Source organism: Culex pipiens, chromosome 3, assembly GCF_016801865.2.
Source record: "Culex pipiens pallens isolate TS chromosome 3, TS_CPP_V2, whole genome shotgun sequence".
NCBI classification, from domain to species: domain Eukaryota; kingdom Metazoa; phylum Arthropoda; class Insecta; order Diptera; family Culicidae; genus Culex; species Culex pipiens.
Window position 1 is genome coordinate 24637207 of NC_068939.1, and position 21332 is coordinate 24658538.

The window sequence follows — 21332 nt, forward strand, 5'->3', positions numbered from 1 at the left end:
AATGTATTAATTTTATAATAAATTATTGATTCCCTGACATATTCCCACATAATACTATAAAACTACAAAATGTTTTAAATAAATCCTATTGTAAAATAATTTATCCTTTTTTTCAACTTTTCCAGGAATTTTCGAACTTCAAATTTTAGTAATATTTTTGCTTAAAATGGAATTACTCTCAAAAACTTTATAAATTTGGAAAAGCAACTAGTAGTCAAGAACAGAACCTTGGGTTTTAAAGACAACTAAGGTCATGATTCGAAATCCTGACACTTAGTAGCATTTCATATTTGTTTTAGCTGGCAGAAAAACATGTATTAAAAGTTGAAAATGTAGAAATATCATCAGGATGTAGTATAAATAGTCCATTTCAAGAGAATGCATGCAAAATATGTATTTTCTAACTCTTTGGAGTGTTGCTCGGGGACGGCCCAGCATTATATGTGTTGGTGAGAACTGCAGATCGCTGAAATGTATACACGCGGCAAAAATGATCTACGGGATTGCTGCAAAAAATGTAATAAAATGTGACATTTTCTGCAGCAAATCCCCTGTTGCAGATTTTGAGATATATTTTTCCTTTGGGTGTATGAATCGCACAAATTTGGACGGAAATTTCAGTTAATTGCATTCTTAAGGTCTCAAATAAACTGTTAAGAGCAGTTCTCTCAGATTTCTGTCATTCGATTTTTTTTAGTATTTTTTTAATTCGACTGAAACCAAACATTCAATATTACGCCTTTTTAAAATGTTAGTCTTGGTTTAAAAAATTTGAAAATATTTTTTTCGAAAAGATCGGAAAATTTCACGAATGTTTCATATTTTAACATTGAAAATCGGACCATTAGCTGCTGAGATGTTGACATTAGAAAATGGTGTGTTGTTTGGGTGAGACTTAGAAAACATCAATTTTCATGTTTTTAAACCTTTGCATGGCAATATCTCAGCTACTAAGGATCGTATCAACAAAGTTCAAAAATGCAAAATATAGAGAATTTTCTCAGCTTTTCAAACATATTTTTTTTCAAATGTGTGCAAACATGTGCACTTATTTAAAAAAAATATGAAAAACTGCGACTTTTTTTAAAAAAGTCACCTAAAAACAGATTTAATTTGAAAACGGTGCACTTTATCAAAATTTCACTAAAGTACTTTTGATCGAAAATTTGATTTTACAACGAAAAATGAAGTTGAAACATTTTTGCGACCAATTTTTCGATTTTTTGAAAAAATCAGTATTGATTCAAAAATTCATAACTCGGTCAAAGATTTTTTGCCCATTCTGGAAATTTCTGAAAAGTTGGCATTTGATGTCTTCTAAAACATATCAAAACATAAAAAAAAATAGTGTGTTTTTACAAATCAAGTTTTAGTGACAAAAAGTAAAAAAAAATCACAATTTTTTTTTTACCGTATGTCATTTTTTTTTAGTGTAGTCCATATCCATACCTACAACTTTGCCGAAGACACTAAATCGATCAAAAAATTCCTTTCCAGATGTAATATTACCTTGATTTTTTTTCTGTGTAATCAAATTTAAAATATATGTAAAATAATCCTTTATTAGTTTTGCAAATATAAGAACAGTAGTTGTTCGGTAACTGGGCGTTGTTTAACTGGGCTGCTTTCTAACTGGGCTCTCGATAACTGGACCGTAGACCAGTTAAAAAGCAGACAAACGTCAAAAAACTCAAACAAACCAGAATGACCGAGGGGTTAATGGATGCAAAAAACATATTCAATAAATAAAAAAACTTTTTTCAAACTTTTGTTTAATTTCAAGTTAGAATTGAAGAAATATGAAAAAAGCATTGCAAACAAATTTGAGTAACTTTTATTTTTACATTTCACCTGGAAAATATTATGCATCGGTGGTCCCCTCGTTATATTTTGTTCAGCTCAGTTAACGAGCAACATTCAGTGACTGGGTACGTTCGCAGCCCGGTTACCGAACAACTACTGTACATTGATTAAACTTTCTTTTTTGCTTGTAACATTTTTTCCCTTTTTTTTAAATATAATAATTTGAAATTTTTTAAAACGAGCATTCTCAGAAAATGATTTTTACAAATCTATAATTTTTGCCTAATAAAATTATAGAATACATGAAAAAAAATTAAATCAAATCAAATATAACTTTAGCATCAAACGTTTTTTTACGAATAAAAAAATAACTAATAATGTTGATTGAATATTCTTAAAAAAAAAACCATTTCAAATGTATTCTTTCTAAACTCAATATTTCTTTGACACGACATAAAAATGTCATGAAAATAAAAAAAATGCATCAATTTCAAAAATGTGGTTGAGTTCTTTCTACCACTTGGGAATGGAATTTTTGCAAAATACTCAAATGGTTATCAAAAAATGTAACTTGCCTTTTTTATGACAACATTTGCTTGTTTGTTGTGAACACCACCGCTTTTTTGAAGAATTACTTTTTAGTTTTCTTTTTGTTTGTCTTTATTCAAATAAGGAACTCTCTTTATTTAATTTAAAAATTAACTTTTGATGGTTTGGTATGGATATTATTTAGAGTAAAGATGTTTTTTTTTGTTTCAACAGTTTTTAATAACTTTTAATGTTTTATAAATACTATTGGAAAAGAAGATAACGCTCTTTATATCATTATTTTTTAATGTAATTGAAAACTTGTTCGTCATTTTTTAGGGAACTTAGCATGAGGACTCCTCAGTAGGCTGGATTCCATAGTTATTCAAAAAACTAACCCCGAAGACAAAACAATCAACAAACGCCCAAAGGTATACTATCTGCATCGCAAGCGCTTTTTCCAAACATCACGCTTTACGCCTGAAGTTAGGCACTTGGAACATTTTCCAAATTTGACGTGGAAGATTTATGAAATTCAAATGTGTTATCAACCAAGCGTCTCCATCAGAATGCAAATTATCGTTCAAAGAAAATTATATTTTTTTCAATGTTGGTAGAAGTTGTTGCATTTCGATTTCATTAAAAGGCATTCTTTCATTGTATGACATAGTCAACGCAAATCCATTTTTTATTATTTATTATTAGAACTTATTGTATCAACAAAAAAATATATATAAATTTCAGAACTCACTACATTATCTTGCTTTAATTTTGATGCACAATCACCTTCCCCCTCATCACTAGTATTTGCATTGATTTAAGGGTTAGTTTACTGAACGTTTTGTTTCTCCTTAGTGAAAAGCTGGAAAAATCATTGTTTTTTTTCAAACAAAGTAAATAAGACAAACCGAACTGCAGGATGCACACACAAGTCAGAATATTCTCTACCAGAAATAACACGCTTACTACCTTATTTCGATCCAGACTAATCTCACCGGTTTATTATGGTTTTTCTTTTAGTTTTTTGGAAATAGGTTGTTGTTAACCATCATCGTTGATATACCATTTTTACATACAATATGGTGTTGTTGTTGTTATTTTAAGTGCATTTGTTTCTGAAGCTAGCCTTGTCCGTGAGAGAGATGCGGGGCAGCACAGCTCCGGGGATTTGCGAGCATGCGAAAGGGGGGGGACAGGGTGTAAAGTAAAGTAAAGGTCAGTTAGGGATTCTCCTTAGTTCGCCCACGACATCAGCTCCTTCATGTCCGGATCCTCGTCGTCTTCGGTGACAGCTGAGTTGGGAAGGACAAACAATGAATGAATGAAGAAACAGATGAAAAATCGTGACCAACTCACCCTTCTTTTTCTCCTTCTCTTTCGCCTTGCTGGGCAGATCCGTGGATGGCACGTCCGGCAGCTGGTCCGTCTCCGGCTGCACGCCGAGCAGCTCCTTGTCCAGCTCTTCCTGCTCGAGCTCCTCCAGCTCCTTCTCGAGCTCTTCGTCGTCGACGTCCTGGCCGAATCCGACCGCCGACGAGATGGCGGTGGAGATTTCGTTCGCCATGTCGTTCTGCTCCGCAATGTCGTCCATCATGTCGTGGACGTCGTCAACGTTCATGTTCTTGTGGGCCGACTTGAGCGCGTCCGCCGCGTTCTTCATCGTCGTCAGCACCGCCGTGTTGGTGTTGGCGTTCTCCAGCGCCTCCCGCTGCATCTCGATCGTGGACAGCGTGCCATCGATCTGGGTCAGCTGCTTCTCGTAGCGCTTCTTCCGCTTGAGGGCCTGCAGGGCAGCTGTTGACAAGAGTTAATATAACCGAGAGTTATGAGTCACCTCCCCAAAAAGCTCAATCAAGCTTGACCAAAATTGAAACAATCTTTCGCACTATCACACTCAACTCGAACCTTGAGCAAAAATTTGATAGTCTTCCTACCAGCAAAAGTGTCCCACCTGTTTGTCCCCAACTCTCCCCCTTCACACCCCGTACCTCTCTTATTTTTGGTTCCATTCTTCCGCGCCGTGTCCAGCTCGACTTCGATCTTTTTCTCCAGAAATTCCTGCTTTTTGGTGAGCATATTTTCGATGTCGCGCAGCTTCTGAATGGCCTCGCTGGGCGTAGGCGCCGGTTCGCCCTTTTTGCCGGAGAAAATCTTGCCGAAGAAGCTCATTCTGTGGCGATTTAGTTGTTGCTGCGACTGTCGCGATCCAAGGTCTTCCTGGTGGGAAAACGCAAAATTTAATTTACGTCCAAACACGCGCTAATTTACGTAAATTCAGCGACAAAGTCAACATTTCAATGCAACACAAAAATTACCTTATCTCACGGGTGGTGCACTCGCGCTTCACGCACTGAAAATCGCAAAGTTGGACCAGAATTTTGCGATTTATTTGCCAGACGAAAAACTTTTCTTTCTTCAAACTTCACTTTGCTTTTTTTTTGATAGTCGATGCGATGCGTCACTTCGTCGAGAAAAACATGCGAAATCGAAATGACAGTTGAATCGATGAACCCTGGTGGTAAAGCTGGTCGATGACACGTCCCTGACTGAAGAATGTCGTACGTCGTACGAATCGCCCGACAATAGCTCGACACGCACGACAACGATTTTTTTTATCGTTTTTCATGAAAATCGACTTTATATTTCTGTCGACGCGAACAGTTTAACAGTTGTCAGCAGTTGAACTTGTTTTGACTTGATCAAATTAAAATAAAATATATATATATTTTTTATTATTTGTAAATTCTAAAATTCTAAAATTGTAAAATTGTAAAATTGTAAAATTCTAAAATTTTAAAATTCTAAAATTCTAAAATTCTAAAATTCTAAAATTCTAAAATTCTAAAATTCTAAAATTCTAAAATTCTAAAATTCTAAAATTCTAAAATTCTAAAATTCTAAAATTCTAAAATTCTAAAATTCTAAAATTCTAAAATTCTAAAATTCTAAAATTCTAAAATTCTAAAATTCTAAAATTCTAAAATTCTAAAATTCTAAAATTCTAAAATTCTAAAATTCTAAAATTCTAAAATTCTAAAATTCTAAAATTCTAAAATTCTAAAATTCTAAAATTCTAAAATTCTAAAATTCTAAAATTCTAAAATTCTAAAATTCTAAAATTCTAAAATTCTAAAATTCTAAAATTCTAAAATTCTAAAATTCTAAAATTCTAAAATTCTAAAATTCTAAAATTCTAAAATTCTAAAATTCTAAAATTCTAAAATTCTAAAATTCTAAAATTCTAAAATTCTAAAATTCTAAAATTCTAAAATTCTAAAATTCTAAAATTCTAAAATTCTAAAATTCTAAAATTCTAAAATTCTAAAATTCTAAAATTCTAAAATTCTAAAATTCTAAAATTCTAAAATTCTAAAATTCTAAAATTCTAAAATTCTAAAATTCTAAAATTCTAAAATTCTAAAATTCTAAAATTCTAAAATTCTAAAATTCTAAAATTCTAAAATTCTAAAATTCTAAAATTCTAAAATTCTAAAATTCTAAAATTCTAAAATTCTAAAATTCTAAAATTCTAAAATTCTAAAATTCTAAAATTCTAAAATTCTAAAATTCTAAAATTCTAAAATTCTAAAATTCTAAAATTCTAAAATTCTAAAATTCTAAAATTCTAAAATTCTAAAATTCTAAAATTCTAAAATTCTAAAATTCTAAAATTCTAAAATTCTAAAATTCTAAAATTCTAAAATTCTAAAATTCTAAAATTCTAAAATTCTAAAATTCTAAAATTCTAAAATTCTAAAATTCTAAAATTCTAAAATTCTAAAATTCTAAAATTCTAAAATTCTAAAATTCTAAAATTCTAAAATTCTAAAATTCTAAAATTCTAAAATTCTAAAATTCTAAAATTCTAAAATTCTAAAATTCTAAAATTCTAAAATTCTAAAATTCTAAAATTCTAAAATTCTAAAATTCTAAAATTCTAAAATTCTAAAATTCTAAAATTCTAAAATTCTAAAATTCTAAAATTCTAAAATTCTAAAATTCTAAAATTCTAAAATTCTAAAATTCTAAAATTCTAAAATTCTAAAATTCTAAAATTCTAAAATTCTAAAATTCTAAAATTCTAAAATTCTAAAATTCTAAAATTCTAAAATTCTAAAATTCTAAAATTCTAAAATTCTAAAATTCTAAAATTCTAAAATTCTAAAATTCTAAAATTCTAAAATTCTAAAATTCTAAAATTCTAAAATTCTAAAATTCTAAAATTCTAAAATTCTAAAATTCTAAATTCTAAAATTCTAAAATTCTAAAATTCTAAAATTCTAAAATTCTAAAATTCTAAAATTCTAAAATTCTAAAATTCTAAAATTCTAAAATTCTAAAATTCTAAAATTCTAAACTTCTAAAAGTCTAAAATTATAAAATTCTAAAATTATAAAATTCTAAAATTCTAAAATTCTAAAATTCTAAAATTCTAAAATTCTAAAATTCTAAATTCTAAAATTCTAAAATTCTAAAATTCTAAAATTCTAAAATTCTAAAATTCTAAAATTCTAAAATTCTAAAATTCTAAAATTCTAAAATTCTAAAATTCTAAAATTCTAAAATTCTAAAATTCTAAAATTCTAAAATTCTAAAATTCTAAAATTCTAAAATTCTAAAATTCTAAAATTCTAAATTCTAAAATTCTAAAATTCTAAAATTCTAAAATTCTAAAATTCTAAAATTCTAAAATTCTAAAATTCTAAAATTCTAAAATTCTAAAATTCTAAAATTCTAAAATTCTAAAATTCTAAAATTCTAAAATTCTAAAATTCTAAAATTCTAAAATTCTAAAATTCTAAAATTCTAAAATTCTAAAATTCTAAAATTCTAAAATTCTAAAATTCTAAAATTCTAAAATTCTAAAATTCTAAAATTCTAAAATTCTAAAATTCTAAAATCTAAAATTCTAAAATTCTAAAATTCTAAAATTCTAAAATTCTAAAATTCTAAAATTCTAAAATTCTAAAATTCTAAAATTCTAAAATTCTAAAATTCTAAAATTCTAAAATTCTAAAATTCTAAAATTCTAAAATTCTAAAATTCTAAAATTCTAAAATTCTAAAATTCTAAAATTCTAAAATTCTAAAATTCTAAAATTCTAAATTCTAAAATTCTAAAATTCTAAAATTCTAAAATTCTAAAATTCTAAAATTCTAAAATTCTAAAATTCTAAAATTCTAAAATTCTAAAATTCTAAAATTCTAAAATTCTAAAATTCTAAAATTCTAAAATTCTAAAATTCTAAAATTCTAAAATTCTAAAATTCTAAAATTCTAAAATTCTAAAATTCTAAAATTCTAAAATTCTAAAATTCTAAAATTCTAAAATTCTAAAATTCTAAAATTCTAAAATTCTAAAATTCTAAAATTCTAAATTCTAAATTCTAAAATTCTAAAATTCTAAAATTCTAAAATTCTAAAATTCTAAAATTCTAAAATTCTAAAATTCTAAAATTCTAAAATTCTAAAATTCTAAAATTCTAAAATTCTAAAATTCTAAAATTCTAAAATTCTAAAATTCTAAAATTCTAAAATTCTAAAATTCTAAAATTCTAAAATTCTAAAATTCTAAAATTCTAAAATTCTAAAATTCTAAAATTCTAAAATTCTCAGAAACGAATAAATTGAACATTGTCAGATTGGAAATTGGGTCCTAAAATGAAGCTTAGATTGCTGATATTATTGTTTACAGCGATAAAGCTTATTTTTCTGAGTACAATGACCCTTTGTACAACCACAAAGAGTTTAAAATGGATTTTTAAATCAATTTTGATAAATTAACCTCGTGGTCCTTCTTGACAGAAAAGTTCCTACTTGACAGCTCGTTCCAAGGGGACCATAGTTGGTCCATCGAAAAAATGTTGTCTTGTCATTATTTCTTTTTGCATTAAAATGAAAAAAAAAAGTGATCAGAAATGGTTTTTGATCGTGGTTTCTACCGTTGTACATAAAAATTGACATAGGGTTTTAGTACCCAATTGATTGATTTTGAGCGTGCTGACTTTTTAAACCCAGAACTGCGTTTGTTCCAGTGAAGGTGTACTTTCTCTTTTTCAACACTAAGGGAATGTTCTTTGTTACGTAACGCAGCTGGCTGTTTTACGCTCCATAAAAAAATATTAAAATTTGTATGGAAATTTTGTTATGTGGGGAGGAAGGGTGTCTAAAAATTCAATTCTTTGCGTAACGTAATAATAGAACGCTCTCTAAATTTGCCACCTAGGTTAGCCGCAGGCGGCTAAATTTTTTGTTTTGACAGGAGGAATCCCGGAAAAATTGTTTACTAAACGTTTTTGAACAGTTTTGGTCAGCATTTTCGACTCATCGCTCGTATTTTTAGTAAAATATAGTTGTAAGTATTCAAATATTCACATTTATTCACATAATAGTTTCAACAACCATTTTCCTTCCTTGTTGGGTCAGCATCCCGGTCAAAACATGTCGCGCAAGGAAGCCCTGTCTCAGTTCATCAACCAAATCCACGGCCGTCCGGTGGTGGTCAAGCTGAACAGTGGCGTAGATTACCGCGGGGTGCTAGCTTGCCTGGACGGATACATGAACATCGCGCTGGATCAGACGGAGGAGTACGTGAACGGTCAGCTGAAGAACAAATACGGCGATGCGTTCATCCGGGGAAATAACGTGCTTTACATTTCCACTCAAAAGAGAAGGGTTTAGGAGAGAGATCTTTCTGCCGGGGGGTCATTTCTTTTGTTTAACGGATAAGCGAAATAAATGTAATAAAATATAACAACCTTTCTTTTATTTCTTCTGTGGAAAATTTTAGGTTAGTCCACGTGGTCCAACACTGAAATAGGGTAAAGTTCTAGAAATTGCTTCGCTCCGGCCACGGCGACGATCGCCAGAGGTTTTGCGATCATCACCATCACACTTAATTTATATCTTTATTTTAACTTTATTTACACAATAATTTGTAGCGATTAAAGCTAGTGGATTCCATCCAGTGGCGAGTAACTCTTGTACTGGTACAATTCAGGTCCTCCGTAACCGTAGAGCAGCTTGCCCCGGCCGTTTTCGTCATAGTACGGATATCGGTACTTTGGCCTAAAATATAACAAATTACTTAAATTTGATTTGACACTCCAAAACTAATTGAATCTTACCGCTCAAAGTACTGGAAGTTGGGGGCCTTTGGTTGCAGCGTAGATTCGGCGGTTTGCGTGAGAAGTGCCAACAGGAACGCCAGGACCTGTGAAGGAAAACAAATATTACTGAATTAATTATGAGTATTCAAGCCGTTTATTGGTTCAAGGTCAATCACATTTCAATATCGTAGCGGTTTGGATTTCAAAAATTTCCCGCAACCGAAAGTGTCCACGCGGCTGATCTACGTGACACCACGCACGTTTTGCACACTCAAAGGTCGTCCCGAGCTGGGCTAGTTTTCGTGGCGACAAATTTAGTGCGAAGTGAAACAAAAACGTGGTGTTTGAATAGGTACTAATTGTGGCATAATTTCAATCGATAAAGTTCGATGATTTGTTATCAGTTTTCAAATGGCATTTCAAATAGAAAATTAAAAAAACACGCGTTTGTAGAGCGAATAATTTGATTCAAACAATTAGATTTTTTTTTAAATTTTGTTATTTTTGAAAAAAACATTTTGAAAAACTGTAAGAAATAAGATTTCAACAGAAACTACAATTATTGAAGTAGATTTGTGGTTTATTCGAAATTATTATTATTTTTTTTTGTAGATTTTATTAATGTGCACAAGAATTTCAATATTAATGTTTGCAAAAAAAAAAAACAAAATTCATATCTATTTTATTCACAATTTTAGAATGATTCAAAGTTGATTAACGTGAAGACTTTCATCATTGCCATGATGTTTCGTTCAAAGTTATACATTTTGCGTCACTATCAATATTTTGACAAAATTCTTTCAACAAGTTGTTCAGAGCAGTACGCTACATGAGTTGATATTGTTTTGGTAACGATTATCCCATTCATTGTTAAGTTATCGAAATCGTCATCGTCGTCGTCATCGATTGTACCACACAATTTTGAAGCACATTTGATTTAGATCAAAAATTCCTTCAGTGGCTTCAAGAAGGTTCCGGTTTTTATATAGCGTGAAACGTGGATTTTTGAAATATTAAAATTGAATCGCGTTGCGTAAAGTGGGGGGGGGGGGGGAGTTGCTGTGCTCACTGAATTTGGACAACTTTATTTTTTCCATACAATCATATTACAGCCTAATTGTCCATACTCTCAAAATTTAAAGAAAAGAGACAAAGTTTTCTATGATTCTACCAAAACAACATTTCTGTGACCCTTGGAAAAATTGATATAACAAGTCATATGTGCGTCAATAATCACTAAGAGAAACAAAACAATATTCTAAATTTTACGTAAACGCTTAAAAATAAAAACCTCTTGAACAGAATAAATTTTAAGAACGCATATTGTTAACAACAGTTGATAGAATTTTGATTACACATATTTTTAAACTGATTAAGGGACCATCCATATGGTCCCTAAGTTTGTTTGGACATTTATATTTATAAAATATGTACCTGGTTGATAAGTAATGTTTTTTTTTTCAAAAAGAATGTTTTTTGACATTTCAAAAACATATTAGAACATTTAGATTAAAAGTATGAAAAATAAATTGTTTGCGTCAAATAGATTTAAAGTCGACTCTCTGGTTGTCAATATCCAAGGGACCGTCGAGTAAGCCAATCATCAGTTTACAGAGCGGCAGTTGGCAAAATGAAGACTCGATTGAAAATATTGGCAACGTAACAAAACAAAAACAAACAAATGTCAAACACCATTCAAAGCTTCGTTTCTCAAAGAAAATTGTCTATGCAAACCATGAGAAAGTGAAATTATTGACAACCAGAAGAGATTTTTAGAACAAAATGAATTCAAGGAACCAAGGAAGAGATCCTTCAAGCAAGAGAAAATATCGAGGAATGAAGCGCAGTATGCAGTGTGAAGGGACTGAATATTTTATCGATGGATGGAGCTATATTGAAATCGGGAAGATCAACAGCCAGAGAGTCGACTGTATTATTATTATTTATTTTCACTTATACTCTTAAAAAACTGAAATCAAATGTTTCTTTGAATATTTTTTTAAATATAATTAATTTAAAATGGAGTTTTAGAAAAAAAAGTAACAGTTTAGCTCAAAATTTATCCGAGAGTTTTTTTTTGTAGAAATTCGACTATGCCGTTTTAACTAAATTCTAAACAGAACAAAATAAATAGTACACTGATTTCCGAATTTAATGCTATAAAATCTGCTGTACCTATTAAGACTGTAGTACCGATTTTCCCAGTTGGAAGGACTTACTTATAGCTAATTTGTAAATTATGTTTTGTATAACTCATGAAAATCTAAACTTATCAAAAATTTTACACTGGCTTTCTTTGTTGTTTCTTGTTTTTTTGACATTTTCAAAGATTTTATTTAGCTTTTATAGTCATGTCATATAAAAAATAAAAGAAATATACTTATTTAATTGGAATTACTTTGGATTAAAAATTGCGGTCCATTTAAAATCCAAAGCACATCAAAGATTACAAATATCCATTATTAAATGAATTTAAGCTATCTAAAATCTACCGCCCTTGTTAAGATTGAAGTGTAGATTATCACCAATTAATAGTATTGAGCTATTTTATATTTTAGGCTTGAAGAACATAACAAATATAATGAAAACATAGATTTTATGACTGTTCTAAAAATTTCCCAGGATCCTGGGGTTTCCTGGGATACAAAAAATATTTTTTTCCGTTTTTCGGGATGTAAACCCGGGAAATTTGTAAAGAAAAAATGGTATGATTTTTTTTTAATTTCGTGATTCATTTAATTTATAATCAAGCAAATTAATTTTCCAACCAACAACAAATTGTTCCTCTTGACGAGATGTCAGAAAAAAAAAGTTATTGAATTTAGTTCAGTCATCTCCAGTAGTAATTATATAAATTTTTATCGCGGATCACAGTTTGGTTATCACTGCATAAATTGAATCTTAAATTTTATCAGAGCAATTTTGTTGATTCAATTTGATTATATTTATAAAATAAAGAATAAGAAATGAAAAACAAACGTTAAGTTTCCATTAAGATCTTTCTCCATGATCATTTTTATAAAAAGAATTTGAAGCCATGAAAGATCTAGATGATACAAAAAAAATCTATTATTGACTGGGCTTGAATGATTTTGCCAATTTCAAAGTTTTGAGAATTAAACTTCAACAACAATATTTGAAATTGGCAAAATCATTCAAGCCCAGTCAATAATAGATTAGATACATTGTATGAATAGCATTGAACAATTGAAAATAATTGAAAATCCGCGCCAAATTCGCGAAATGAATTCTAACAACAAATTTTATTTAAAGTTTGTTTGAACGCTGTAGTTAGTGCCAAAACTATTAAAAAAAATTAAATAATAATTTTACCAAAAATGTGAAACATTTCAAATGCGTCAGAAGCTACGAGAAGACAAAGCAGAAATTTATGGTTTTATTTTCCACAAATTCTAGCAAATTTTTATATAAAATATCGATTGTTTTGATGTTAACAGCTTATTTGAGACCTAAAGAATGCCTCACTAACATTTCAGTTTAAGTTTGTGCGATTCATAAGCAAAATCGAGTGTCCGGAATTCAAAGCAAAAGTGTCCGGATTTGGAATCAGCTTTTATCAGTGTCCGGGATTGGAAGCACAACAAGTTATTTTAATTATAAAATTCTGATGAAAAATTGTCAGTAAAGACAGTTTGGCTAAATTTTAGGATCATCTAGACATTCTTACAAGTTGGACACGCGTTGGGCGTTCCAGTGCTAGTTGAGCAATCATTAGACTCAAAATCGATCCTCTCGATGCATCAGCTATTTCAAACTTGTTGTTCAGAGTACTATTTTGTTGTAATCCACTTTCTGAAACTTTAATCCTGCCCACTCCCAATGAAAACATGCTCTGATATGAGCACATTTTGACCCATTTACATTGTTTTGCTTGAAATTTACAACCATGCCTTTTAAACGCAGCTCAATTGATAATTTTTTGTTGTGTATTTAACATTACTGGAATAAAATTAAATTTCCCATTTGTTTCGTTATGCTGTTTTTCAATATTTCTTTAAAAAATAACTAATAAAGTAATTTTTTAAACTACTTATCAACGGAAGCTTGCTAATTTTTCAAAATTTTCTCAACAATTTTGCCTTTAGCTAGTCAATCCAGCCCGCTGCAATTATTTTTGAGTTTACTCTCTCGCCCTGCAGGCCCACGACCGTTCACCAATAATGCCGCTGCTTGTCTTGACCCACTTTTGATCTTCGTTTTTCATCACTCCGCTCTCTGTGCGGTGTTTCCAAAATTTGTTAATCGACCACAGACACAGACACCGCGTATGGTTTACTGATTTTGGGCACAGTAAAAAAAAGTTAGAAAATAATGAAAAATATTGATTTTTGAATTTTATTTTTAATAAATCTAAAGATATCATACTAAAAGTTAAAACTTTAGTTCAAAGTTACAGATTTTTCAATGTGTAACAAAACACTACGCGTAGCGTTCAACTTTAAACGTCTCAAGTCTACGCTACGAGGAGCACTCCGACAAAGGTATCGCTGCAGACGAATTGATTACGTAAAGGCTTGAACACATAAAAAAACCCTTACTAAAAACAACAGCACTATTTGTGCCACCGAGAAAATTCGCGATCAACCGTGCCACCCAACTTGGGCGGGCACAATCATGTTGCTGCCGATAGTGGCTGTTGCTTCCTAGTGGTTGTTAGTATTTGCTACTAAAACACGCGATAAATCACCAATCAATGCGGGGGTACCACACCACGGAACACGTGAAAGTTTTTTGGTACACTTTCGTTGGCTTACTTTTGCGACTAAGCTGTAATTAAGTTTTGGTTTTGGAATCGTAGGAATGTCTGAAAACTTTTTTTTAATTAAAATTTTTCAAGAAAACACTACTCACAGCGAAACAGAACGCCCCAAATCGGTTCATGATGGCCTCTAGAAGCAGCTTAATCCGTGTTCTAAGTCGGAACTAGCGAACCGAGTCTGCAGCAACACAACCTGCTCAAAGGTCGACTGAGCGATTTACGTAATTCTTAGGCCGCTGGGAAGCTTCAACAGGTGCAGAGATGTTTGTCACAATCACGCACAAACACACACACACGTAGAATGTGGTGTTTTTTTGTTTCTTCTCGAAAAGACTTCAACGCCCGCGCGACCAAATCGAGACGACGAACCCCGCGTCCTCGATCGAGCTGATTCGAGTGGATACCGAGCCAAGACTGGTTTGGGCCGCGAATCACGAAACCGAACGAAAGTGAGCTGTGCGCCGCGTTGGAGAGACTCCAAATGTTGGGGCTGGTAGCTGCTATAAACCATAAAAGTTGTGGTGGATGAGAGTAGTGTGGCTGCTAGCTTAATGGTCGTGGGGGCTTTTTTATAGTGGGAAAACCATGCTGGACATGGTTTGCTGAGCACAGTGAGTAGTGGTTTTGCTCGATCTTAAAAATATATTTAAAACAAATAGAAAAAAATAGAAATAAAAAAACCGAAATACATAATAAAAAAAATTACAAAATCTAAACCCAATTGCAACACAATCAAATTCTTCTTTGAATTTGTTTTTTTTAAATTCATAAATACAGTTTTAATTAACGTTCATAATTTTAAGTTACAGATTTCTGCAATAAATATGTTTTGTAAATCAAATTTCAATTTATGAACTTCACTTTATTTTTTCTAAAAACTATAACTATACTTGGATTTTGTTTACAATTTATCAAGTATGATTTTTTATGATGAATATATGAGGGAAAAACAAGCATAACTTAGCTTGTGATAAAATGATTATAATAATAGTATAATAATAATAATAACATTTTGCCTTTTCTACTTTTTTTTCACAGTGATTTACAAGTTGAAGAAAATTGCGTTAAAACATTGTCTGAATCATAATTATAAAGACAGGATACCTAATTTGACTTAAAATACAGTCGACTCTCCGGTTTTCAATCCCAGATTTCTTGATATTCCTTCTGATTGCGATGGGTTCCTCAATCCTTTCAGAAAGCATACTTCGATTACCGTCATCAGGGGTGACATTGAGTCTGGTGGGAGAGATTTGAGATGAGAGTGAAATTGACTCAAATCCACTGTGGAAAACAATTTAAAAACTCTGATTGAGCTACCAACAATGCTCAAAAAATCTCCAAGAGATAATTGTTATGTTTTGATTTGTGCAGAAAACAATTCATTTTTAAATATTATTTTTATGCATGAATCGAACATTAAACTTATCACCTTCAAAACCCTTCAAATGTTGTTTAATCATATAATACACAACTCGACATTTTTGAAGTTGATGTCAGTAAACGCCTCAGTTTCGTCAAGGTATGATAGATTTAAAATCCCTGAACACGCTCCAATCAACAGAATTGAATTTTAGAGAATTCTCTGCAAATAAATAAAATTGTGAAATAAATTTGCTACCCCCACACATAAACGTGGGTGCGCATGGTTGCTTAAGATTATTCCATAAAATTTGTTCCCATATTTATAATATTATTTATCCACTAAAATTTAATTCTGTCAATTGGAGCGTGTTCAGGGAGCCCAAATCTATCATACCTCGAAAAAACTGAGGCGTTTACTGACATCAACTTCAATAATGTCGAGTTGTGTTATCAGCTTTTGTTAATTTGTTTGATTCTAGTCTATCTATGAACTTATCTCTTAAAAGAATTTCATTACCAATTATCATGTTTGCTCAGGATTTTTTTCAACTCACAGAAAAGCAATAATTTTGATGAAAACGAAACATTTTGCAAGATTTTTTTCACTTTTGAAGGGGCTCAAGCTACCCCTTCTTAACTTGTTGAAATTGCTGTTTTCAAATATTTTTTACCCGACCCGAGCCCTCCGAGCTACGAAGCTATGGGAAGGTCTTTTTGAACACAAAAACAATCGCGCACCACGGAACGTTCTTGCTAAATCAAAATTATTTTGTAATTCGATACACCTGACTAACTCAACTGTCAACGTGCCTTCCGATCTTTTTTCCTTTCTGTTAGCCGGATAAGGTATTAGTTTTCGATATCTCTCGAGCTACGATGCTATGGGGAGGACTTTCATAATAGACCCGTCGGCGAGCCTTCCGAGCAACGATGCTAGGGGAAGGTCTTTCTGGTTAACATACAAAAACACTCACTCACAGTTATTTTAATATCTAAAAAATGAAAATTTTGCTCCACTATTAACTCGACGATCCAAAATTTCTGCGTGTCCTTCGATAAACGGTTCTATAGAAATGACTTTTTCAACGTGAAAATTTTACGCAATATTCGAAAAATTTATGCACAATTTATCCGACGCCGTGCCTTCTGCTCAACGATGATATAGGAAGGGCTTTTAAAATCACACAACAATTAATGTAGTGTAGGTTTAATCAAAGCACAAAAACACCAATTACTCAAAAAAGGACATTCGAAACACTGATAATTCTGGAAGGCAAGCTCGCTGCCCCACCGATTACAATCGACTCAAATATTTTTCAAAACATGCAAGCAAGGGTCCTGATTGCTTCAAAAAGACTCATTCACTCGCGAGTACAAATTCAACGCGACGCAAAACTGCTCTGATGTGTTACTACCGTTTGTCACATCCACACCACTACTGAAAACTCTCTCTTTTGCTCCCCCTCTCACTCCAATCGGGTAGTACTGCGAATGACTCAGAGTGACCGATTGCGCTATGTCGCTCAAAGCTGACTCAAAATAGTCTGCGATCGGCTTGTTTTGATCATTTATTAAACTGCCTCAAATCAATGCTTTAAACATATTTTTTTTTGTTGATAACAAAACACCAAAGACACATTTGACAGCAATAGAGGAGAAAAGCAACTCGCGACACAATTTTGAGGCTAGGAATTTTGACAGGTATGATTTTCATAAAGTGTTCGCCTCCTTTTCTCTCCCACAAACTGGGAAAACTAGGGACAATGCAGCTGTCAAACTAGGCCAAAATGTTAAAGACACTCACAAAATGAACTTTGAGTGATTTGAGTTCATTTATGACGTCACGTTTTTCTCCTCTTATAGAAGAGAAAATCGTGACGTCAGAAATGAACTCAAATCACTCAAAGTTCATTTTGTGAGTGACTTTAACATTTTGGCCTAGTTTGACAGCTACCTCGTTCCCAGGATTTCTGTGGGAGAGAAAAGGAGGCGAATACTTTATGAAAATCATACCTGTCAGAATTCCTAGCCTCAAAATTTTGTCGCGAGTTGCTTTTCTCCTCTATAGAAGAGAAAACCGTGACGTAGCAAATGAATTCAAAGAACTCAGTATTCATTTTGTGAGTGCCATTTGAGTGGTTTGACAGGTGTCAAATCGGGACTTAGCAATTTTTTGAATTTAAGTTTGCTTCCGATTGCGCGAAACGTCATAACCCGAGTTTTTTTTTCAGTATTAGTGCCCGTGTGCTTGTCCAATGGATTACAATGTCCATGCTTCTGGCCGAGTTCGTGTACGTGCACCTGACCACGTAGGTTTTCCTGGTCGTTCCCGTGACCGTGCTCTAGGCTGTTTCCTTGTCCGGACTCCTGACCGTGTTCGTGCCCGTGTTTCTGACCGATTTCGTGTCCCTGGCTGTGTAGGTGCCTGTTTCTGGACATTCCCGTGGCCGTGTCCTTGTCGTGCTCCTAACCGTGTTAGTGTCCATACAAAACGGAACAGCCGGAACACAATTTTAATTTTTAATGCAAAGTCCCGGCACTGACACCTGTCAAAAAAGTTCATTTGGTTATTTACCTTTGAGGTTAAGTACCGAGCTTTTCCCCTTTGGTCTAATACAAATCTACGGCAAACTGCGATAGCGCAGCCAGAAAAGCGCCGCGCTGGTGTTTTGTTAGATTCTCTTCTTTCAGAGCATTCGAGCGTTCGTTTGGGTCGACGGACGGAGTAGGCAAAGACATTCACGAAGCATTTGTATCGCTGTGTGAAGCTATGAACCAAGGCGCTGACAGCAAGCGAGTCGGGTTCGCTCACGAATGGTTGCGCGATTCAGTAGGTAGAGATTCGTTCGGCGATGAGTGAGTGATTTCTGATATTTGAACCGAAAATCAGGACCCTTGCTTGCAAGCATAAAATAATTTAGTGTTTAAGCTTCGCAAACATGCAACCAATTAATTTTTTTGTGATCATTTGAGAGAGCTAGGACCCAGTTAACTCAATCTGAATTCTGAAACGGAATCTAATTAGAATTGTTCACAAATTCCGTTTCAAGCGCAACAACCAGAATTCGGATTGATTTGACTGGGGAGCGATGTAAAAAGGAAGTCAAGTCTCCTACTCTCCCCTAATACTTGCATCAGAGGTGGCTTTCAGGTTAATTGGATCTTTTAAATTGTTAGATAGTTAATTGAAAAAAAAAACTCAAATTTACTGCTGTTGGAATTAATGAACGGAATCGACGTAACACCTTATAATGTGGCCCTCTTAAACCTTGCGGTTTCGTCAACGGATCCACAGGTGTGTATCGTTCTTTTTGCGACAAGACTCCGCCTCCCGGGTCTCCTAAGTGTGAAGGTATGGCACGGGGAGAGGGCACCGAATACCTATATTTTACACTTAGAATTTTTTGCGTCCGCCTCGGGATTCGAACCAGCGACCTCTGGATTGTGAGTCCAGTGCGCGGTCCGATTGATCCACACAGGCAGACATTAATAGTCTAATAAATAATGGAAACAATACAAAGAATATTTTTTTTTGTAAAATTAATAGGGTGGTTCAAGATAAAAGGTGCAGGTGGTTATGTTACACATGACCAGTATGACAAAGAACTTAGCAGAAAAGCTTTTAAAAAATAAAGCAATTTTGTTGAATTATGCGTCTGATAAAATCAAAACATTATTGGATTTATATTTTCGTTTAATTTCTCTTTAAGCTCTGTATTAAAAAAACATGATATCTCTATAATTCGATGTTCGGAACAATCGTGAGGTAGCGGCCTCTCCAGATTGTTGCCACCTTTTTCGAAATGGCCAGTATTGTAAACCATAAGTTGTTACCAATATCAAAAACCATGAAATTTGATACCAATATTGCCCAAAATTGTATGGTTCGGTGAATGTCCTCCCGGGAGAACCTCCCTGAGGGCACCGGCCACTCCAGGTTGTGGCCATTACTGTCAAAATGGCCATTTGCATTACCAGTATTGAAAATCATGAATTTTGATACCCATATTGCCCAAAATCGTTTAGTTCGTTAAATGTCCACCCGGGACAACCTCCCTGAGGGCACCGGCCACTCCAGGTTGTAGCCAATACTGTCAAATTGGCCATTTTCATCACCAGTATCAAAATCCAAGAAGTTTGATACCCATGTTGTCCAGTCTCGTATGGCCTTCCATCGGAACACCCCTGAGGAATCTGGCCACTCCGGGTCTTGTGGCCAGAATATTCCGGTGGCTCTCAATTATTCCGGCTGGCCTGCCTCCGCTTGGTCTGCTCCTAGCTCCGGGCTAGCTGCTTTTCGGCCAACTGCTTCTGGGCCTCCAGACCATCTGCTTCCAGGTCCAGGTTGTTGTTCACTCCTCGGCGACCAACGATAGAATGATTTCCCAGGGTTGACCGAGCGGGGTTATATTGGCTTAGAATGGTGACGGATGCCCCGCCCCTTTGCGCCGGTTATCCCATTCCTACGTCATTCGCTTTTTGATGCACTGGTGGGGATGGGAAGTCGTGAAGGCAGCATTTTTGCCAACGATTTTCATTCGATCGTCATCGTTCGAACCGACAACATCGTAGCAGCAGCAGCAGCAGCGGAAAAAAATCAACGACTGGAGGAAATCAAGAGCGAGCTCCGAGAAGAAGAAACACGCCAGCGTGTGCGTGAAATTGCTGCCAAAACGACGTCGAAGGAGAAAAACAAGGCCTACTTGGATCGACGCTCGAGGAGATGGCCACAAGAATCAACTTCTGCTGCAATTTAACAAAATGGCGCTTTTCAGCGCCAACGAAAAATTCACGAAAGAGTTATTGTTTCAAATGATTCATGCACTGCTTCTGGTGCATTTTTAAAGCTTTTTACGCTTGGCGTTTAATTTAATTTAAATATTTCCCCCAAAATTTTCATTTAAAAAAAATTACGAAGATTAACAATTTTCGCTTGCAAGTGTCAACGGTCAATCGATCGCAGTTGGCCTTGAACAAGCAAGCGCGTGCTTTGACCCACGCAAAAAATCCTTTCCGCTCTCTGATTGGCTGTTTTGTTTTGCCGTGGAGTCGTGAAGGCAGCATTTTTGCCAACGATTTTCATTCCATCGTCATCGTTCGAACCGACAACATCGTAGCAGCAGCAGCAGCAGCAGCGGAAAAAAATCAACGACTGGAGGAAATCAAGAGCGAGCTCCGAGAAGAAGAAACACGCCAGCGTGTGCGTGAAATTGCTGCCAAAACGACGTCGAAGGAGAAAAACAAGGCCTACTTGGATGGACGCTCGAGGAGATGGCCACAAGAATCAACTTCTGCTGCAATTTAACAAAATGGCGCTTTTCAGCGCCAACGAAAAATTCACGAAAGAGTTATTGTTTCAAATGATTCATGCACTGCTTCTGGTGAATTTTTAAAGCTTTTGACGCTTGGCGTTTAATTTAATTTAAATATTTCCCCCAAAATTTTCATTTAAAAAAAAATTAACGAATATTAACAATTTTCGCTTGCAAGTGTCAACGGTCAAACGATCGCAGTTGGCCTTGAACAAGCAAGCGCGTGCTTTGACCCACGCAAAAAATCTTTCCGCTCTCTGATTGGCTGTTTTGTTTTGCCGTGGAGTCGTGAAGGCAGCATTTTTGCCAACGATTTTCATTCCATCGTCATCGTCAACGATCGCAGTTGAGCCTTGAACAATTGCTCAAAATCATATGGTTCGGTAAATGTCCTCCCGGGAGAACCTCCCTGAGGGCACCGGCCACTCCAGGTTGT

The 21332-nt window shown here is 33.6% G+C and overlaps 3 protein-coding genes across 5 annotated transcripts; 1 reads left to right on the forward strand and 2 right to left on the reverse strand.

The window, feature by feature from the left end:
• Positions 1-3011: 3011 nt before the first annotated feature.
• LOC120429259 (charged multivesicular body protein 4b) lies at positions 3012-4801 on the reverse strand. 3 transcript variants are annotated; one of them, XM_039594476.2, is made up of 4 exons: positions 4647-4801; positions 4320-4548; positions 3688-4125; positions 3012-3623 (listed from the first exon to the last, which is right to left on the reverse strand). In XM_039594476.2, the coding sequence occupies exons 2-4, from the start codon at positions 4498-4500 to the stop codon at positions 3565-3567; spliced, it is 678 nt and encodes a 225-aa protein (XP_039450410.1). In that variant the 5' UTR covers positions 4501-4548; positions 4647-4801; the 3' UTR covers positions 3012-3564. The 3 variants fall into 3 exon arrangements, with proteins under 3 accessions (XP_039450410.1, XP_039450408.1, XP_039450412.1); XM_039594474.2 differs by having other exon boundaries at positions 4652-4795; XM_039594478.2 differs by having other exon boundaries at positions 4320-4544; positions 4647-4786.
• A 3728-nt stretch (positions 4802-8529) lies between these two features.
• Positions 8530-9084, forward strand: LOC120429255 (U6 snRNA-associated Sm-like protein LSm6). The gene is made up of 2 exons (XM_039594471.2): positions 8530-8685; positions 8757-9084. Exon 2 carries the CDS (start codon positions 8772-8774, stop codon positions 9009-9011), a length of 240 nt encoding a protein of 79 aa, XP_039450405.1. The 5' UTR covers positions 8530-8685; positions 8757-8771; the 3' UTR covers positions 9012-9084.
• Positions 9070-14670, reverse strand: LOC120429257 (uncharacterized). The gene is made up of 3 exons (XM_039594472.2): positions 14312-14670; positions 9458-9543; positions 9070-9398 (listed from the first exon to the last, which is right to left on the reverse strand). Exons 1-3 carry the CDS (start codon positions 14339-14341, stop codon positions 9281-9283), a joined length of 234 nt encoding a protein of 77 aa, XP_039450406.1. The 5' UTR covers positions 14342-14670; the 3' UTR covers positions 9070-9280.
• Between the last annotated feature and the right edge of the window lie 6662 nt (positions 14671-21332).

Coding starts and splice junctions, on each gene's coding strand:
- LOC120429259 (XM_039594476.2), bottom strand. CDS start 4,500: ATGAGCTTCTTCGGCAAGATTTTCTCCGGCAAAAAGGGCGAACCGGCG. Junction 4,126..4,319: donor TGGAACCAAAAATAAGAGAG/GTACGGGGTGTG, acceptor TCTTGTCAACAG/CTGCCCTGCAGGCCCTCAAG. Junction 3,624..3,687: donor AGAGAAGGAGAAAAAGAAGG/GTGAGTTGGTCA, acceptor TTCCCAACTCAG/CTGTCACCGAAGACGACGAG.
- LOC120429255 (XM_039594471.2), top strand. CDS start 8,772: ATGTCGCGCAAGGAAGCCCTGTCTCAGTTCATCAACCAAATCCACGGC.
- LOC120429257 (XM_039594472.2), bottom strand. CDS start 14,341: ATGAACCGATTTGGGGCGTTCTGTTTCGCT. Junction 9,544..14,311: donor TTGGGGCGTTCTGTTTCGCT/GTGAGTAGTGTT, acceptor TTTCCTTCACAG/GTCCTGGCGTTCCTGTTGGC. Junction 9,399..9,457: donor AACTTCCAGTACTTTGAGCG/GTAAGATTCAAT, acceptor GTTATATTTTAG/GCCAAAGTACCGATATCCGT.